General features: G+C 42.2%; 1 protein-coding gene across 1 annotated transcript in view; it reads left to right on the plus strand.

The window, feature by feature from the left end:
• The first annotated feature begins 2,389 nt into the window (after positions 1 to 2,389).
• LOC146663001 (ryanodine receptor 2-like) overlaps positions 2,390 to 18,331 on the plus strand; it is a 313,610-nt gene continuing 297,668 nt past the window's right edge. The window contains exon 1 of the mRNA XM_085415589.1: positions 2,390 to 2,499. Coding sequence (XP_085271715.1) covers positions 2,452 to 2,499 — 48 coding nt within the window. The 5' untranslated portion in view covers positions 2,390 to 2,451. The remainder of the gene's footprint in view (positions 2,500 to 18,331) is intronic.

Consider the following 18,331-nt stretch of genomic DNA (forward strand, 5'->3'; position numbering starts at 1 on the left):
GTGAACGTAGATCAGTCTTACGTACCTGGGCTTAAGCATCCAAACCAAGAGAAGAAGAAAGGGCAGGTAGGTTGAAGTGGGTGGAGATGAGTGTCAGGCATGAAATGGAAGGTTAACAAGATGATACTGAGACCTGCTGTGATTGGTGGTTTGGAAACGGTGGACCTGGAAGTGGCAGAATTGAAGATGCTAAAATTTTCACTGTGACAAAGACGGTCAGGAAAGAAGGAAAAGCTAATATTTCTATTCAGACTCTTTCGTTTGTCCTGTTTGTGGTTTCTTTTCCTCTGTTCTCTGCTCTGCTACGGGTCTCTTCCCATTAAATGGTAGTTCTTCCTCCCCACTCTTCCCATTGTTTTAATCTGATTTTATGGGTTCCTTCTTTTTATAGTGTCTTTCCTGTACAGTTTCCCCCTATATCACCCTCAAGATGACAGTTGTTGTGAACTGTCCCCGTTTACATACAACTGATTTGAATTGTACTGAACTGAATGAGATCAAATGCCTCCCATGATTCCAGAGTAGAATTGTTGTTCCCAAGCTGCAGCCTCGGACGTTTCTTGACAGTACAGTTAACAGAGACGGGGTCTCTTCTGTGGCTCCTCACTGAGTCCTCAACACCTTGTTCCTTTGACTTTCACAGGTCCACACAGCATGCAGAGTGATGCATGTGGCACAATAATAATAATTTCATTTAAAATGTGGACAGTGTAAGATGGAAGCAGATCATCTGCTGAGGCAACTCCATAGATGATGTGGGCTCCAGTGTTTTTAGAGCTTAAACCGTACAAAGAAAGCTAAGCTTCACTTTAAACACTAATTTCACTGTAAAGCAAATATTTTCGCCCAGTAACAATCATTTGGAGCACACCTGAACACGCTTGTCTAACTGAAGACCAACTGAACTTTTTAATTGCATGAACTGATTTATTTATAGATGACAAATGATAATGATGTTCACTTATGTCTACTTTAGTACACAGGAAACAGTGTACAGCAAAATGTACAAATCGATTCTTTTGTACACTTAGGTCGATGAGTATTTGCACTGTGTTTGCCATGTGCACCACCACTGCAGAATAAACTTTAAAAAATAAATTTGTGACTAACATACAGATTTTCCCAGAGGACAACAGGAACATCATGAAGATGCAGGAAGGTAAGCCACAGCCACATACCTCCAGAAGGAAAGACAAAACCATTCAAGTTTCTTTGTGAAAACAGGGGCTACTCGATTCTACAGTCAACTTAAATGATGCAGAAATACAGGAGGTCAAATTCTTTTTATTTACAAAATTTGTATTTGTCATATTTGACTTTAAAAGATGGTTAAGAAGTTGACACTAAATAGTCATTGATATAGCCAAGCTGTTTAAACATGCATCCATCTTCTTCTGTTTATCCGGGGCCGGGTCGCGGGGGCAGCAGCCTAAGCAAAGAGGCCCAGACCTCCCTCTCCCCAGCCACCTCCTCCAGCTTATCCGGGGGAACACCAAGGCGTTCCCAGGCCAGCCGAGAGATATAATCTCTCCAGCGTGTCCTGGGTCTGTCCCGGGGCCTCCTCCCAGTGGGACATGCCTGGAACACCTCAGCCAGGAGGCGCCCAGGATGCATCCTTGTCAGATGCCCGAACCACCTCAGCTGGCTCCTTTCGATGTGGAGGAGCAGCGGCTCTACCCCGGATCTCCGGCGTCCCTGCCCTATCTCTAAGGGAGAGGCCAGCCACCCTTCGGAGGAAGCTCATTTCTGTCGTTTTTATCCGCGATCTCGTTCTTTCGGTCACTACCCACAGCTCGTGACTATAGGTGATGGTAGGAACATAGCTCGCTGAAGTTTTTCTTATTATATAACAGTTTTGACTGAAGCATCATCATTTACTGTCACTATGAGATAAACTGAAATATACATGTCATCAACATACACAAACATACACAACCCAGACTGATGACTGTGACTTTGTTTAGTCCACAGGTGGAGGAACTCCAGGGCTCAAGGGCCGGTGTCCTACAGGTTTTAGTCCTTGATCCAGCATAACTGATTGAAATGGCTAAATTATGTCCTCAACATGTCTTGAAGTTCTCCAGAGGCCGGGAACTGAACGAATCATTTGATTCAGGTCTGCTGACCCAGGGTGTGATCCAAAACCTGCAGGATACTGGCCCTTGAGGCCTGGAGTTCCTCACTCCCGGTTTAGTGGAAATGCTCTCTGCTGGCAGGGACCACAGTGGCCAGCAGAGGGAGTAACCCGACCAACGTAGCGTTCGAGCACGCACACTACACACATACACGCTCCTGTGCAGCTCCGCCCCCGACGAGCGTGAGCCATCCAATGAAAGAGGAGTTCATCTATGCGTTGCCTTTCTCTGCTCACACAACACACACACTCGCACACAAGCACAGCCAGCCTCGGCACACAGACGCTGTACGAGCCTCACCGTGTGAACACTAACCATGGCTGAAGGAGGAGAAGGCGAGGATGAAATCCAGTTCTTGCGTACTGTAAGTGTCTCTCTGCTGCTTCTGGAGCAAAATACCGGCGCTGCAGTGAGAGTTCACTGCGTCTTTCTGCTCGGCTCTGTGAGTGTGCGTGCGTGCGTGTTGTGATGTGGGCTGGGAGTTTACCGCATTAAGGGATGACAGCTCCTCCACATTGAAGTCACTGGTCAGGGAGTCCGCATCATGCTGACAGGAGATCAGGGGTGGAGGAGGCGTGAAAACGCACTAACAGAAAGACAGGACAAGCAGATGAGAGGTGGAGAACGGTGTGTGGTGGTGCTGTCGTTGTTCATAAAAAGGAGCTGAGCAGCTTGCAGTCTGCGCGGCGGCGCTGGTGTTGTGTATTGGGTGGATGCGGGGCGCAGTGCGGTGCAGACTGGCAGCATGAAGCCTGCAACATCTGCTGCACTTCGTTCCAGCAGGACTGGACGTCCCTCTTTGGAAGGCTCATGCGGTGAAATCAGTCAGTCATCCGGAGGTCTACGTGAGAGGAGGTGTTGCTTTACAAAAAGTTGCACGTGAATGATCGCGTGAGCTCAGAGTATTTTCTTTCTTCTTGAAGGGAACAGATGGTCTGATATACCTGCACACAACATCTTAATTAATATGCATTCGTGTTAATGTGCAGTTTTCGTCTGCGTGCGGCATTTCTGGCCTGGACTGAGATTATTCCAGCGTTGGCAGATCTGTTTTGCTTGTTTTGGGAATTGTCGCTGACATAATGTTGCCATCATATTGCTGATGACTGCAGTAGTACTAAGATGCAATGAGCTGATACTGGAAAACCCTTGGAACAGGTTGAAGTTTTTGGTAGGAAAATGTGAATAGATGGGCAGTCGCTGTCTGTCCTGTATCCAGTGGAGCTTGATTTTCTAGGCTAAAAATGTTCATATGCTCTGTCAGTCAGATTAATGTGTATTATATGAATAGAGTCAGACCCAAGGTTCAAAGCCAAAAGCTTTTAAGTGCAGTGTGTGCGTTTCCTCTGGATATTCTGACAATCAAAAGACAACATGTTAGATTAACTCTAGAGCCATTGAAAAACGCCTCCAACCAACACAGCATTTTTAAGGCCAAGTTTATAAAAAGACCAAGCCTCTGCTTGGGGCGGGGGACTTTTGTTGTTCTTTATTTCATCAGTCAGATGTAACAGAATCCCAGAAAAGCGCCACAGACGAGGTGGCACACAAAACATAAATGTTGGCTGCTGCTCACGGGTGACAGTGTGATGGTCAAAAGACTGAATATTAAGGAATCAGAGGTTCGTCGTGTTTTAGAATGAGCTGCAAACGGCAGACTGTTACAGGATTACTTCAGTAGTTTAGCCTTTTTAGTCTCTTCTTCCATGACAGTTTTTGAAGCTCATTTAGGGTATTTTGATGAGCTATTACTGGATGTCACATTTGTGCCATTAAAACTCAGAAAGTAATAACACATGCATTAACATAGCTGACTGGAATATCATTTCACTCCTCCGCCGTAAAAGGCCGATGGGATATTGTTGTCACCCTGCTGGGCGACATGGACAGTTTGTGAATAACTTGCAGGATTATGAAATTCATGCCACAGGTGCATCTGCTAAAAGGCTCAGACAAGTTCAAATGTCAAACCCGTCAGGTCACCGAGGTCAACTTTTCTCTAAATCACAGATTTTTACATTTCTACCATACGTGCATCTAGTAGGAGGCTGATGGGGGAGGCTTGTGATAGACACTGGTTCATATTTTTTTCTTTATCAGAGCCAGTGTTTAACAGTCACTCAGCATCACATTGCACGAAAATAAGTACTAAGTACTACTCATTGTGATATATCAAACTCATAATGGTAAAATATTGTAGAAAATCTTCTCAACAGTGAAATATTTTGTCTGATTGTTATTTTTATTATTGTTTTTCTTTCAAAAACCAACACAAGTGTTTTTATAGAAGCTGATAGTCAGTCAGCAAGATGGCAGCAGCAGAGTCACATGACAAGTCAAACAATCTTTGGTTTTCATGTATTTTTACTTGAAAACTATCAGTTTTATTCCTAATTTAATTCCTTCAAAATCAACAGGATTAGATTAAAAATAAATAAAGACGAGTCTTTGCATTTATATTGACAATTACAACTGGACTGAAGTGGCATACGGTCTTCACACTTCAGTATTCAAACGGAAACATTTCAACATGTCACATCTGGTCACGAACAACTCTGTAATATTTTACATTTTTGTTATTATTATCATTAAAATATAATGTTAAACATTATATAATACCAGTGTTACTATTAAATAACAATATTGAAGAGTATCATATGTTGTAGCTCACATGCGAGGGCAGTGTTTTCTGCCACATCCATCTGATATAAGATTTGAATATTAGATTTGAAAATGACTCCTACACAAATATAACATGTTTATAATAAAAATACCAAATTTCTTGTTTAGACGTATCCAGACTGGGTGTTTTATTCGACCGTCTGTTTAGTCAAGTCTAAATTGCGCTGCCAGTGGTTCTAATTTTAAGAAAGCTTATATCTTAGCAGGTTCTGTGGAAATTGTAGGGAAAGTTGCACATTTTACTTCGAGTTTATTATCATCATGATTGGAGTGGGTGCTTGTGTTTCAACCACTAAGGTGAAGGTGATCTGTTATAATGTCCTGTGGGCATTTCCCTCAGAATGCTGCTTTCAGCACCCAGAGACGTAGCAGGAAATTAAAAGCAAAAGCAGAGTTGGAGGTGGAGACTCCTGGTCACTACACAGACAAGCTTCCACCAGTCGCCATCTCAGCATGTGGTAGCCTGTGAGCCATGGCTGCAGCAGGAGGCACTGCTTTCATGCCAAAGCTCGTCATTTAATGTAATTCCTGAACATACTGACTGAAGAGAAATTCATGAGTCCATAACGTGAGCTTTGTTATAATGAGTTCATTTGTTTTATGTGTACTTTTATGTTTTTATTTATGTTTGAAGTAGTACTCTTACAAAGTGTGCAGTGTCAGCCTTATATTAGAGTGCCTGAGGAGGTTTATGGAATAATTAAATATTATTATCAGTAATAACATGTAAAAAATAGTCCCGTGGTTAGATTTATTTATTTGTTTGTTTATTTGTAGCTCTTAGATAAATGATGTCAAATGTGGCTGCTGTTGTGGTGTAGAATTAAATGTACATTGTTTAGTAGGTTTAGCAGGACTCATGTTATCATATGATTGCTTCTATAAACTTTGCACTTCGGCTCAAAGGCACAGCACACGCCTGCATTCTTTTTAGCTCAGACTTTATGACTGGATGTCCTGACTCTCATCTTGGCTGCTTTGATGCTTATTTAAGGATTTTGACATGTTTGCTGTACAATGCTTGCACAAAGACAGCGTTTTGTATTTACTTATTTTAAAGCATTAGCCTAGCCTTTTTTCTACATCACCCCTGGATTTGCTGAAAAATTACTGTTTGCTCCTCTTGATAATGTTTCATCCTACTGCCTCTACGCCTTTACTGTTTCCTGTGACTAGGACACTCAAAACAGCAAAGCAGCTTTCTTTCAGGTACGCATGACTTAATAACGGCTTGTAAATTTACATGCAGGCCTTTTGTTTCCCTCTGCCCCTACGTCTCATCTTCTTCCTCCTGCTCCATTCCTACCTTTCATGTTCCTCTGCATCCCTCCCTCTAATCCTGCAGCACTCCTGCTAAGTGCACTTTATATGCAGATCAATACATGGTTTCTGGTGACTGATGATGTGTCAGCACAAACCAAACAGCATGGCAGCAGCTATGTGTTTGTGTTCATTTAATCCCTGTTACAGGGAAATGTTTGTTTGCAGAGAGTAAATGAAGCCAGAGCACAGAATTCCAAAGGAGATCTGGTACAGGTCAATTTAAATAAAGATATCCACTGTGTTGATGTAAAAAGAAGCAGCAGTAGGTAAAAGCTAGTATTTTAGGCTGCTCTCTACTCCAGTGTAATGGTTAACACCTAAAAGATCCCTGGTTCAAGACCAAGAGGACACAGCGTTACCAAGAGGACACAGCGTTACCAAGAGGAGACAGTGTAACCAAGAGGAGACAGTGTAACCAAGAGGAGACAGTGTAACCAAGAGGAGACAGTGTTACCAAGAGGAGACAGTGTTACCAAGAGGACACAGCGTTACCAAGAGGAGACAGTGTAACCAAGAGGAGACAGTGTTACCAAGAGGAGACAGTGTAACCAAGAGGACACAGCGTTACCAAGAGGAGACAGTGTTACCAAGAGGAGACAGTGTAACCAAGAGGACACAGCGTTACCAAGAGGAGACAGTGTAACCAAGAGGAGACAGTGTAACCAAGAGGAGACAGTGTTACCAAGAGGAGACAGTGTAACCAAGAGGAGACAGTGTAACCAAGAGGAGACAGTGTAACCAAGAGGAGACAATGTTACCAAGAGGAGACAGTGTACCCAATTTCTCTGTGATTGTGTTTCTCACTTTGTCTGTTTGTTTTTTTCTTGAATTTTTTAAATGAACTTCTAGTTGACAGTTAATCTGTAGGGGCTGGGAAAAAATGAATTAATTGAGGAGTGTTGTTGAAGGACTCACAATTTTAAGTAAACCTCTGGAGGCAGTCCAGTGATATCAGGTCAGAACTGTTTGTTGATCAGCACATGAAATTAGAGATGGGGAAGCAAAAACTGAGAAGATTAAGTTGGAGCATGAAAGTCTGAGGGTTGAAGCAGCATTAGAGGGAGAAAGTAAAAGTGGAACAGTTAATACTGGAACTGATGAACGAGTGGAAACCAGCTACTTGCATTTTAATGAGGAGAAGGTGAAGATGGCTTATCTGGTTGCAGTTGAGACAACGACGACACCTGTTTGGGACTAGCTGGTTCCACTTAACTGGGATTAAGGAGCGACACTGGAAAAGTAAATCAGCTTCTTAAGGATGAATTCACTGTCCCATTACATTTTCTCACTTTAAAGAGTTTATAAAAACTGCATGAAAGATGCAAATGGAAAGTGACCATTATGTTCCTGCTTTAGGTCAAAATTAGCAAAATTCAACTCTAAGTGTGTTTTTTGTTTGTTTAGTTTTTCCCCACCCTTTTCCGACTGAGGACCATGGACTCAGACCTGGAAGTGCAGATCCTCTTTCCCACTGCTTCACATTCAGCCGCTCCAACGCGAGTTGCAGATCACTACCTCATGAAGCCAGCAGAACCACATGACCTGCAAAAAGGAGGGATGAGATTCTGAGGTCACCAAAGCACAAGCCTCCCACCATCTGGCCTATGTCCAGAATCTGTGACAGAGGGCAGCCCTGATGGACTGTGTTCACTATGGATGAAGTCCAGTAACAGAACACACCTTAATTTCAGATTGTTCCTCCCAATCACGCCTCTCCAGGTCTTGCTGTCATTGCCTACATGAGCATTAAAGTCTCCCAGTAGGAAAATGGATTCACTACATGTAGCACCCTTGAGCACCCTCCACCACTGACTCCAAGAAGGTTGAGTATTCTGACCTGTCACTTGGCAAATAATTGCAGATAACAGTCAGGACCTGTTCCCCAAGCTGAAGGCGCAGGGAAACACCCCCCTCACTCACTGGCAGAAACTCCAGTGTACTGAGCAGATAAAGGATTGCCCACCCTGCTCACTGCCTCTCACTGAAGGCAATTCCAGATTGGAACAACGTCGATCCCCTCTCCAGGAGACTGGTTCCCGAGCCCAAGCTAGTTCAGGTTCTTCCCCTTTCAGAGAGGTGATATTCCATGTCCCAAAAGCCACCCTCGATAGTCGGAAATCAGTCTGCCAGGGCAGGTTTTTCGGACTGCACCTGGGCACCAGTCGCTCTTTGTGGATGGGGCCGTGGTAACCCAGTCTTGTGCAGGGTACACAGGTCCCTTGCTCTTTTGACAGTTATAGGGGTCCTTTGAATTGCTCTTTGTCTGGTCCCTCACCCAGGACCAGACAAAGAGCCGTGTGTGTGTGTAATACACCTTTTTCCTTGGGGGATCCTACCACATTGCAAAGCAACCCCCCCCCCCCCCCCCCCCAAATAACATATCCCTGCACCATGTTAAAGTAGAAATTCACAGAAGGGACCTTTGAATCAGTTTGATACAAATAACCTGCCATTTTAAGTAACACATATGTTATTTGTAATCGATGCCACACAAGAACATTTATTTATGTATTTATTTATTTTTTACCTTTTATTGTTTATTTTATTTTAACTTGCTAAATACGGGACAGACTTGATTGGGGAAAAGAAAGAGGGAAAGAAAAACAGTGGGGAAGAGGGACGGGGATAAAGGGCAAAACCCAAAAACCAACAAAATAAGCAGACAAAAACTACATCTATCAATCACCTGGGTCACCTGTTGAGAAAGAAAAAAGAGAAAAAAGCAGCAGAAGAAAAAAGAGCAACATAATAAACAACATCACAATGATCTATGTGAATATGACAGTAAATACTAAATATTAAACATTATTGTGCAGCACGTAAGATCAACAGAACACAGTGTGCTTTGAGGTAGAAGCCAAAAAAGGTGTAGTTTGTGGGTGTGAGCACCCGTGTGTACACCTGTGAGCATGGACGCGCTTGTAAAAGAACATTTTCTGACCTGACGAGCAGTGTTACTCACAAAGGAATGAGTGAATGAATCTATTGTTCAAACCTCAGTGCAGTTCTGTGGATGAATGTACACAGTGATGACCCCATCACAGGTGGCAGATGTCACAAATGGTAATCTCTAACAAAGTTAACAAAATGTCAGTTCTAGGTGGCTGATGGCTACAACGGATGTCCAGAGTATAATGCTAGCATCACACATGCAACAATAGGAAATATGTTAGGATGAAATACATTTAACATTTCCTTTCTGGTTGTATAACAGCATCATTGCTTCTTGTTTTGCTCACTAACAGACATGGTGACATGGTGACTAGAGTTCCCTGTGAGAGGAAACAAACATGTTTGTCATAGCACTTTCTCATCTTCAGCTGTTTGCTTTCATGGACTCAGGTTACTGCTGAAAGTGAATAATATCATTTCACAAGTACCTGTAACCACAGTGGGGGTGAAATTAGCAGAAAGAGGTGTAGCCTACTGTAAGAGGATTTGAGCGTAAGGAATGGCACAAAGAGTGTAGACTGTTTTTAGGAGCAGTGATGCTGAGCTTATTTGTGTTAGCATAAAACTCAATGTACCCATTATGCCATCTAAGCACCATCCTAAATTCATCAAGGGAGCTTAGTTCCCCATGTAAGGACATGCTGACCGCCCTGTGGAGCAAAACAGTTTTTAAACACACGCTGCTGACCCACTATACACTTTGTAACACAGATGGAAGTTAAGAACACAGCTTCTAAAACAAGTAGTATGACGCAAGAAGAAGAGTGCAGATCTGTGACTATCTATGACAGGTACAGTGTCAAATCAGTGCATCACCCTATCAGTGTATGGGTTTTTTCCTTTTTCTCCTTAATCTTGAAACTTTCTTTTAATTTTCCAATTGCTGTCACTTCAAGGAGCATGCACATAACATTCCCAACTAAACACGCTGTGCTAAATAAGCATGTCACAATGCTAGTAATGTGGTCATTGGTAGCAGGATCAGATTTGTTCTATTTAGTGAAATAAATAAACTAATCCTTGTTTGAAAACAAACAAAACAAACAAAGTTGATGCATTTTTGTTTGTTACTGAAATTGTTCTCCTTGCACAGACAAACAAAAGTAATGTCATATTAAAAAGCAACCTTCTTCAAGTGTAGGTTTTATGTAACAAGAGCTCAAATAAACCTGTCCTCAGCAGGTCTTAAAAATTAAACTCACGATGAGACCCTGTTATCATTTATTTAACAAAACTTAGGCCAAAATGTTGACACAGTGTGTGAAACATTAAGTACACCCCTACTGCTTCCATCAGAATTAAAAGAAAGAGAAGCATCCAGGTGTTGACAATCAAATGCAATTGATTAATTGATCATCACCATTTGTGACCATCTCTATAACAGCAGAGGTGAAAGCAAAGAAAAGACATCAGCAATTCTTGATGGGCTTTTATGACCCTTCCCATCAGTCTGGGTTATAAATCCTTTTTTAAACAATTTAAAGTCTATCAATTAGTGATGGCCAAATGAAGCTTTCCGAAGCACTGAAGCTTGTATTGAAAAACGGTTCATTACTCGAAGCTTTTCAACACAGTCCTCTCCGGTGACATCTGGTGGTGAAAATTTTGAAGAGCAGCTTGAATCTGCAAAATAAAACGGACTGCTCAATCATCACTGCTCACTCAAGAGTGGAGTTCTCTCTGATATTGGGCCACCGTTCCGTTGCTTTGAACATGTAATTGGTTTTGTTTTCTCGATTGGGGGGCTGAAAAAAATGTAATGCGTATTTGCGTAATACATTTTGATCAATAAACTTTCCCTATTTAAACATGCACTATGGTGTGGCCTTTCTTTGCTCATAACTCCTTGATGTTGGTAAATACAATAAGTGAGCAATATATATAATATACATATGATAATGCACAGCACATTATGGAGTATGCCCCTGCTGTGAAGTCCTGCCTCCATCTACTTGTCATTTAATCACTGGACAGCTGGACAGGTTCATACAAAATATTAGATGAGGCCAATTGTCCTATACATATTTTTGACCTAGGGGTGGGATTGATTGTGAACTGGAAAGGGAAAATGCTTAGGGGGCTGAGTACGGCTGCATCGTCACTGATTTGTAGAATCATTTTGATTCGATACAGGATCCGATTCAATTTGATTGGAATCTGGAAAGTTTTGCCTCAGTCAGAAATATTACAATTCTGATCATTTAACAGTATATATCCATAATTTCGTATCTATTAAAAGAAAGCTGACACATGTGAGACTTAATTAGAGATGTAAACAGAGAGTTATGAAACCTGCAGATGCAGAAGCCAGCGGGGAAAAAAAGAGGCAAACACAGCGCGGACCCGACGACGCACCAAAATCTGACTCTGACGCGTCGGGTCCGCGCTCTGTGTTCACGTTTGTATGCAGAATCCGTAAACCTGCTCCCAGTTACTGTTTTACTGTATGGTGTTTGACGACATGTTGTGAGGTTTAACCTGAGATGCTGGCGTTTCAGGCATAATAACGTTAATTCACAAATCGACACGGGATTTTAATGAATCAATATCACTTTATTCAATTTAGCATGGATTGTAATCAGAAAAGCGATAATCAAAACCCACCCCTAATCAAGAACTTGCAAAGTAAAAACATGATCTATGTAAGGTAGCCCTTTTGTTATTTACATTTAAAAAGAGGATTAGTGTTACTGTGCGCTGGCTGAGTCTGTTTCTTTTCTTAGAAATAGTTTCTCCTGCCCTGGAGAAAATCCACTTGCATGGAACAGAAGAGGCTGTGGAGTGCAGGAACCACACTGCAAGCTGGTAGATATGCAGGTATTCCTGGGTCCTGCAGACTATCACCTAAAAACAATAAACAAAATGATTTTCTAAACTGTAGCAATGTAATGTACGTATAGTGTCAAATACATTTTTGTAGTCTTCATCAGCTTTAATTCACATGGAAGTGTTCCTAAAGTCATATGCTGTAATGATATTTACATTATGAAAACATGATTTTGGACATTTCAAGTTTTTCACTTCGGCAGATAAAATGAATTGAGCAAAATCAACTCAAAATATTCCCACACGCCAGAACGTCCTCTCTTCCTCGCTGGCTCCATATCTGTGAGTGGAATGATCACCTCGTCGCTATCTGTCACCATCAACACACTCCACGAATCCCGTGGATGATTCACTTCCTTATATCCGTTTAAATCAGGTACCGAAGCAGTTACGTGCGTAATGAAGCTTCGGACGTCACTGGTCACGTGACTTTTGCCAAACGAAGCAAGCCTCGACACAGTGCTTCTGAACCAGTGTGTTGTTTTTTTCAACACACGCTCCGGAGCGTCAGCTTCAAGCGGGCCATCACTACTATCAATCTACTCTCAGTGTGTACTGTCCTAGGAGTGGACACCACAGGAAATTCACTCCAAATGTCAGAGTCTACAGGCCTGAGTTAGCATTGTACAAGGTTAAAAGTTTCTGACAGTACAATTAGAAAAAGACTGAGCAAATATGGCTTTTATGGAACGTGGACAGCAGAAAGCCTCTCTGAAAAAATACACGACAGCACGGCTCAGGTTTGCAAAGGTGTTAGCAAACTACAATACTTCTGAAACTGTGTCTTTTGGCCAAACGAGATACTAAAGAGAAGCTCTTTGATCATGATGTGCATCATGATGCATATCAGCACAAACCCCTCATACTTCAATTGAACTCAATTCAGGTTGTTTTTTTTTTTTTTGTTTTTTTTTAACATTGTGCCAAAAATTATAACAGTTGCTTAAAGGCAACCCAACAATCATATGACCCCCTATGAGCAAGCACCTTGGTGACAGTGGGAAGGAAAAACTCCCTTTTAACAGGAAGAAACCTCCAGCAGAACCAGGCTCAGGGAGGGGCGGGGCCATCTGCTGCGACCATTTGGGGTGAGAGAAGGAAGACAGGATAAAGACATGCTGTGGAAGAGAACCAGAGCCATTAATCATTAAATGTAGAGTGTTGCATAAACACAGTGAGTGGGGAAATAAACGGTGAGTGAAGAAGAAACACTTGGAGCATCATGGGAATCCCCGAGCAACCTAGACCTACTGCAGCATAACTAAGGGAGGAAAAGTTTGAAGTCTAATCTTAAAAGTAAAGGGTGGCTGTCTCCTGAATCCAAACTGGGGGCTAGTTTCACAGCTGAAGGCTCTGCCTCCCATTCTGCTTTTAAAAGCTGTTTTGCTGCCATATTTGTGATTAGTCAAATGCTACCAATGCCACCCTTTCATGTGAGCACGTGGAAGAAAGCTTCAGTGAATTGACAGTCAGCTTCATGTGATCGCTTAACTTGATTGGCAGTGTTTGGGTAAGTGAATCCATTTAATGGAAAGATACTGTACCCTGGGTATGTTGAACTCTTTCGTAGTACAGGACCCTGGGCACCTTGCAGTCATAGAGTCGACTGTGAACTCTCTGTTTGCCAAAGTATTCTAGAGTCAAATGTGAGGCCATCTGTCTGACAGCTAAAGCTTGGTTGAAACTGGGTCATACTCCAGGACAACAATCCCACGCACAACAGCAAATCTGCAGCAGAATGAGCTGGAGGCTTGCTTACTTTCATGCAGTTTCTCAGTATGAAAGTTTAACGACTTCCCTCCTAGTTTCATAAATGTTACCTCTCCATCAAAGCTGCACAGTTCTCTCGCTATCAATCAAAAACCGCCCCCGCGTGTGTTTGTGTAATCAGAATCAGAATCAGAATGGGTTTATTGCCAGATGTTGAGGTTTACAACATTAGGAAATTGCTGCGGTGCTTCAGTGCAGACAATAAGAATTAAAGTGCTATGTAGAAAGAAAGATATGTGCATGAGATATACATGAGATATATACATGAGAATAAGAATTATGAGTGCTACGTAGAAAGATATATACATGAGTGCAGGTGGTGATCAGTGCCAAACATGGAATGATGCAGTGAACACAGCGTAGGGTCATGTGTTAGTGGCGGGTACAGTCATATGGTTATTGTTCATGTGTCCAACAGCAGAGGGGAAGAAACTGTTCTTATGGCGAGAGGTTCTGGTGCGAATGGACCGGAGCCTCCTGCCTGAGGGGAGCAGGTCAAACAGACTGTGTCCAGGGTGAGAAGGGTCAGCTGAGATCCGGGCTGCACGCCGCAGTGTCCTGGAGGTGTACAGGTCCTGCAGAGATGGGAGTCTGCAGCCAATCACCTTCTCAGCAGAGCGCACAACACGCTGCAGTCTCTGTTTGTCCCTGATAGTGGCTCCAGCGTACCACACGGTGATGGAGGAGGTGAGGATGGACTCGATGATTGCAGTGTAGAATTGCATCATCGTCCGTGTTGGCAGGTTGAATTTCTTCAGCTGCCTCAGGAAGTACATCCTCTGCTGGGCTTTCTTGATGACGGAGGTGATGGTGGGCTCCCACTTCAGGTCCTGGGTGATGGTGGTACCCAGGAAGCGGAATGAGTCCACAGAGGTGATGGGGGTGTCAGTCAGGATGATGGGGGGGAGTGGGGCTGTGTGCTTCCTGAAGTCCACAATAATCTCCACTGTCTTCTGGGCATTCAGCACCAGGTTGTTGTGGCTGCACCAAGACACCAGACGTTCAACCTCCCTCCTGTAGGCAGACTCGTCCCCGTCCGAGATGAGCCCAATACACCTTTATTTAGACGCGACAGCACATTTATGCAACTTGCTGTGAACTCCTGTGAAGTGTTCAACAGAATTTAGCTTTAACATGTTAATGTGCACTTGGTCAGAATCATTTGCATGAATTTGACCTGCTGAAACCAAGAACGAACAAACCAGCTGTATGCTGGCCAGCCATTAGTGCCCTAACATTTTTCACCCGAGATTAAACATTTTCAGGTCGCATCAAAATTTCTCTGCATCATTTCTGGGCCCAGAGGCTAATTGGATTTCTAGATGCAAATATTGTCTGGAAACCATGAAAATTTGGGTGACTGGTGAGACGGTGTTAGCGCTGACACTTTGGAAGTAAAAACAGTTTTTTATTGTGACTGAATTTCAGACAATTCAAAATATTTTTTTTAAAAGTTGACAGGAATGTCAGAGCAGTCAAGAATGCAAACGTCCTCACTCGTATCAGGCAGTAGCCTGTATATACAGTACGGACATGGCAAGCTCAGCCATTGGATTGAGATTCTGCATTTTGAGGCCTCAGTGCATTTTTGAGTTTTTGTTTTTCCTTCTTTGTCAAATGAGAATGAAAAACAATTACCACATTACAGTACTCATGTTATTTGTATTATTAACCGCAGGTGTACAGCAGCCTCTTAACATCGAGCTGACAGCCATCTGTGAGTTTGAGCTGAGTCTGAATTTGTGTTGAAATGAGGATTATTTCACACTTCACTGTTTGAATACAGCAGATTCCTCATGATACAGATGTGCTAACATGGGGGAAAACACAGCAATTACAAAAAACACTCATTAGTCTCAGCTGTAGAGGTCATACTACGTATTAAAGAAGGTGTAAGTAACTGAAAATCGGTACACTGTTGTTCATTTCTTTCACATATTGGTTTCCTACCGTTGTCATTTGGTCAGGCTGATATTTATCTGATTTTTTGGAATCAGATAAATAGTAATCAGAATCAGAAAGGGTTTTATTGCCAAATGTTGAGCAGGTTTACAACATTAGGAAATTGCTGCGGTGCTTCAGTGCAAACATACTGTCATAAATTATAATAACAGTTACAGTCGAACAATATTTAACTATTTAACATTTTTCTATTTATTTTTGTTCTCAGCTTTTTTAATGTTGTTTTGTATTTCAAAGTATAGCGATCTCTCTCCTTTCATCTCCAGCACCGCTGTCATAAAACTCCTGACCTGTTGGTTATTGCTGCTGAAAGTTGCGATTATTTCGTTCTCATCGGACACCGACAATGACTGGAGCTGGGCAAGCTGAGAGACCAGCTGGTCTGCTTTCACTGTTCAGACATCAGTTTCGATTCGCATTAACAGATACACGAGCTTCAGTGATTTAGCATCTTGACAGATGAGTTTCCTCTTGGTCAGAGTATGTGATCTAGAGAAGAATGAGTGATAAAAAGTTGTTAATAACTCCTTTTGAACTTTAGCAGGGAAAGCTGTAATGATGATGGAGAGGTTCTTACAAGTTGAGCATGTGCAGGCTCACTCAGCACTTTAGATTAGCATCTGTGAGAATCTCTGAATGTAAGATGTTTAAACAGCCTTTAGTCCTCTGTAGATATGCACAGTTAACCATGTCACTCAAGCCTTTTAATTCAGCTGATTCTTTATTATTCATGTATTTGAAGATAGTTCTTTGTCTGTTTGTGAGCTCATAAACAGCATTTTTTAAATAGATTTGTGGTTTTCTCAGAACGGGGTTGTCTCTGCTTGCCTGTCTGTGAATGTCTCTGCATGCCACGCCTCCTCAGGTTATTGTAGACGGTATCAGTGACTCTCATTTGGATTCCTGTAAAGGTGGAACTCTTTCACAAGATTTTGATTATGTAAACAGGACTACGATATACGCGATATTCATAGAAATCTATTATTACAGTTGATGTCAACTGTTTACATTTAAAGACAGAATAATGGATGCCTAGTGGGTCAAAAGGTAAGCAGTGGGAGTGCTACCAGCGGTCTACAGGACTGTGCGTACACCGGGGCTTGTGAACATGCTTTGAAGGTGACCTTTAACAGGTTCAAAGGATGAACAGGGCGAGGCATGAGTCAGAATCTTAACTGGGAATGTTCTTTTCTTAGCAATTGTAATATTAAATAGTCCTAATAGAACAGATGTGCTTGTTTAATTTTTTGAGCTTGGCTTGTTTCAGTAAACTGGGCTTTTAAAAAAATATATTCAGAGTCAATAAATTCAGTTTGATAAAGCTGAAGGTGAATCCCTGCAGAATAGCTTAGACTGTCAGAATAGTCTTTAGTCACACTGGGTTTGATCTCCAGAGATCTCTCAGTGCTTATGTGAAAAGGACATGAATCTAATTAAGCTAGCATCAAATGTATCACGCTGACATATGGTGGCCTGCATTTGCATTCTTTCATACTATATGGCATATAAGGCTTGGTTTAGCACTGTAAAAGTCTCTGGCTACAAAACTGTCTCAGTGACTTTTATCTCTTCATGTGATCCCAGACTTCTTTCTTCATTATTTGTAATAGTTCAAATTTTACATTTGATTAGCAGGAGGCTCAGATAGCTAGGAAACCCCACCACTGAAGCATATATCCTGGTCAAGAATCTAATCAAGATTCCTCACATTGATACTTGAGGCCAAGCTAAAGCCATCCAGAAGAAGGATGTGGTTAAATACCACATTTCTAAGATTTGGTACAAGGGAAGTGAAATGCCTTCTTTCAGGTAATGCCACCGTTTTTCCACAGCAGCGACAGCAACACAACAGCGAGATGCTCCTGCTCTGTGGTGAAGTCATTTATTGCTGTTTGGTTCAAGCTGCAGCTGGCAAAGTTCAGTCTGTTGAGCCATAACTGCGTCCAATCCCACGTCACTGGCATCAGTGTATTGAGACTTTGCATGTGACGTGAGGTTTCTGCTATAGTGGACATGATGATGCCTGCCAATTCTGCTGCACTGTTGGGAGCAGCAATCACCATCGACAGAAAGAGAATCTTTGTTAATCACTTTCTGCTGATTTGGATAGAAGAAGACAAGCAAAAAGTATTTATGTGATACAGTGGAATCAAATAGTAATAACAGTTACAGTCTAACAATATTTAACCATGTAACATTTTTCTATTTATTTTTGTTCTCAGCTTTTTTAAGCTGCCTCCTCCACCACTACTCTCTGCAACTGCCTTTCATCCTCTTCCTCCTCAACTGAAGCCTTACTCCTGAACTGAAGTTTAGGCTCTAACATAAGAACTCTTACAAGAACATGCTTATTCATTCTTGATATTATCACAATTAGTTATTGACAGGAGGTTTGTCTGCAATCCTCCTGTCTCCAGACAGCTGACAAGAGCCGACAAACAACAACATCCCACATAGCAAAATTGGTATGGCCCAGATCAGGCCCACACACCGCAAAGAATGATGGCCCAGATCTGGTTTGCCAGAGTGGCCCACACATGGGCCAGCACAAGGCCAGTTGCAGACACACTGGTGGTCCTGTGCTGGCCCAGAACAGTTTCAGCTCTGGCCCCAGATGTCAGCCTAATGTGTGCCTTAATCAAGCCATGTAATAACAACATGTGCTGGAACATAATAGTGCA

The sequence above is a fragment of the Rhamphochromis longiceps genome, linkage group LG8 (assembly GCF_057381845.1).
Source record: "Rhamphochromis longiceps isolate RC_006_pf linkage group LG8, R_longiceps_female_GT1.1, whole genome shotgun sequence".
Classification (NCBI taxonomy): Eukaryota; Metazoa; Chordata; class Actinopteri; order Cichliformes; family Cichlidae; genus Rhamphochromis; species Rhamphochromis longiceps.